General features: G+C 34.7%; 1 protein-coding gene across 3 annotated transcripts; it reads right to left on the bottom strand.

The window, feature by feature from the left end:
* Positions 1–292: 292 nt before the first annotated feature.
* Positions 293–2,692, bottom strand: LOC129884925 (endo-1,3;1,4-beta-D-glucanase-like). Of its 3 annotated transcripts, none has more exons than XM_055959193.1 (7): positions 2,481–2,692; positions 2,310–2,331; positions 1,411–1,531; positions 1,126–1,171; positions 915–1,007; positions 701–804; positions 293–575 (listed from the first exon to the last, which is right to left on the bottom strand). In XM_055959193.1, the coding sequence occupies exons 1-7, from the start codon at positions 2,626–2,628 to the stop codon at positions 435–437; spliced, it is 675 nt and encodes a 224-aa protein (XP_055815168.1). In that variant the 5' UTR covers positions 2,629–2,692; the 3' UTR covers positions 293–434. The 3 variants fall into 3 exon arrangements, with proteins under 3 accessions (XP_055815168.1, XP_055815166.1, XP_055815167.1); XM_055959191.1 differs by having other exon boundaries at positions 1,126–1,216; positions 2,481–2,691; XM_055959192.1 differs by having other exon boundaries at positions 704–804; positions 1,126–1,216; positions 2,481–2,688.
* Positions 2,693–2,978: the final 286 nt, after the last annotated feature.

The following is a 2,978-nucleotide window of genomic DNA, read 5'->3' as shown; positions in this document are numbered from 1 at the left end:
AAAAAGAAATTGAGACTTGTATTTATCTTTCTATTCCGCATCTTATTAGTGATTTGTACACGTGACAACTAAATTTTGGAAGTTTATTGAGAATGACTAAGTTTTCTGCGTTTATGTTATTATTATTAGTTCCTTACCGCATAATTTCCGTATTTGTTGGGTTTTGGTTGACTTGTCTTGGTGGAAATAGACGAGTGCTATCACGTCCATTTTTCGATCATGACAATAATGTCCACCGGAACACCCTTAGATTTTTACACATAAAAGGGAGGTTTATAGAAAATATGCATCATAAGCTAAAACCATAATTTTAATTTCATCTTTATAACATCAAATGCAGTGTACTTATATATTGTGACATATTCTCACTTCCCTTGAGGTATTATGACAATCTCCTCACTGAAAATGATGTTTTAATTCAGTACTTTCTTTTTTCACTTGATGAACTTAGTAAACCAGTTTAACATATCTGAGTGAGCCTCTTCTGCAGCTTTGACAGCCGATTCATCCTCAACGTTGTATCGAACTGTCCATCCATGTTCTACCCCTGGGAATATCTTCACAAAACTTTCAATCTGCACAATAAGTATCAGTTATACACATGATTCTTATTACTCTAGTAAACTTGCATTTTTGATATCAATGGAACAAAATGCTTAAGACTACTTGTTTAGATGTATAAATGCTTAAAAGATACCACTACCTCAGGTTTTGCGGATAAAGCATCGCCTACTAGCTTTGCTTGGTCAGGCGGGAAAATATGGTCGTGTTCAGCTGCTAATATTGCAGTTGGAACTTTTACCTCTGAAAAATACAGGATTATCAGCGCGTAAATTCATAGAAATTAGAGCATACATACACTGTGCTTGTTCTTGTACCATGCAGGAGGAGAAGAAATTAATCTAAGAATGTACCATTTATGTCATCAACTGTAATAGGACCAGGATGCAAGATAACTGCAGCCCCAATAGTAGTCTCATAGTTTGCCAATTTTGAAACTACCATTCCTGATGAAGCAAAATAAGGAGTCCATGAATCTACTTTTCTATTAAAGAAAAGCCAAAGAATTATAAAAAAACAAGACAATGTATTATAGTTCAGAAGTGAAATACAAAATTCATTCACCTCCCCAGCAAAAGCCTGCTGCTCCTATCGCGGAAACTCCTTTACTCTTCAAAGATTCAATCACTGCTTTAGCGTCTTCACATCCTTTGTCCTAAAAGAGATGTAAGAACCAATACAATGTCTAATACTAATGAAAAAGAAACTTAACTTACACAATAGGCCTTTCTATTACTCAATTCATCAATATTCCCATTTCTGCGAAGTTAATACTCTTAATAGTTTCAAGTGTTGTAGCCCCTCATATTCTTTGAAATTTAGAAGTTTGAAACAAGGCATGGTACTGACCGTGCCATGATCTTTCAACCATGTCTGTATGTCATGTTTCTCGCGATCCAAAGGTTCACCATAGAAGAAATCAGGAACAACTACCAAGTATCCTGCAGCTGCAACTTTATCTGCTAGCTTCCTGAATAACACAAACAAAGCACACCCAATACATCGAAACTCATTGCCCATGGATACAAGAAAACCATTTCAACGTAAAAAACAACAAAAAAACTAGAGCAAACACATAATAACGGATTCAAAATTGTTAGCAAGCATCGCCCATTGATTCTATACACAACCGCTTGCTAATAGGGGCTATCACTCCGGATATGAAAAATACCAAAACAGGAACAAGGATGAATATTGAAGTATCATGTGGCTTTATGGAAGTCCAACATTTGCTCATCATCACTCATTAGGATTATTACTAATTGATAGAGAATGAAGCGTTAGAATATCCTACACTAGTCCCTCATTGTTTATGTCAGGATTTCAAAAAAAGGTTTAAATGGTCCGGAGTTATTCCACCCGTTGCCTCAAGATTTGGCCTTAATGTCTTGGGTTGGATGCTCAGGCTCTTTCACATGAAAATCTTAAAAGAAAAAAAGGGCTTAGAACATGGTAAATGCCTTAAACTTGTCGGTATATTCCATTTAGAAACTTGAATTAAGTTATATTTCAATTGACCACCTCAACTCCTAGTAAATTGTTCCGATTAGACATTTTCGATTATGGAAAAACTTTTGCGCCTGTTTTCATTCATCTATTCGATTCAATTTTATAAGAGGACTTAGTTTGAGTGTTTAAATGGACCATCTTCACAATTTTAAGGGGTTGGTTAGGTATTAAGCAAAAGAAGAAAAAAAAGTAGTACACATAACAGGCATCAAATCTCAGACAGGGAACTCTATATGTACCTCAAAAGTGGAGCTTCATATCCTGCAAAAACCAATTACACTGTATAAATAAGATTTAATACTAGCGCTTAAACCAAGAAGTTACCATCTTTATCTTCTTTAATATGTTTCAAACTTGAAGAAAAAAACTGTGAAACTTATTACTTTATCAAGAAAGTAATTGATGTTTACCAAATACGTCAGAAATGAGAAGAATGGCAAGTTTGGAATGAACAGATCCAGTAACATAGCTGCTAAGCCCTCCAATATCTTGTAAAGTCCCAATTCCGGAAGCTGAGTTGAGGGTTGGTGGATTCTTCATACATTGTGCTCCTGACATTCTCACTCCTCTTCCTAAAAAATTATGTTTCTTTGTAGATTAGAGGAAATATCAAAGTTTCACATTGGAATAAGACAATACTATATAATTGTTAGAAAGTTATTGGATGTTTTTTTTATATAAGTGGGGCCCACTGATAAGTAGGCAACCCGCTGATTTCTTCTCTTTCTAGCCTATCTTTTGCCTATATATTGCAAGCATGTAAATGAAGTGAAGGAGGCATCGAAATACAAACATCATATTTAATACAGATAAAAAGAAAAATATTTACATATTATTAGTCTTCTCAATATTCATATTTTCGTCTGGAAAATTAAAGAAATCAGCTACATCCAAATGCATGGGCTCAA

Source organism: Solanum dulcamara, chromosome 4 (genome assembly GCF_947179165.1).
Source record: "Solanum dulcamara chromosome 4, daSolDulc1.2, whole genome shotgun sequence".
NCBI lineage: Eukaryota > Viridiplantae > Streptophyta > Magnoliopsida > Solanales > Solanaceae > Solanum > Solanum dulcamara.
Note: the sequence above shows the minus strand (reverse complement) of the source record. Positions and strands in the feature narration are given on the sequence as shown.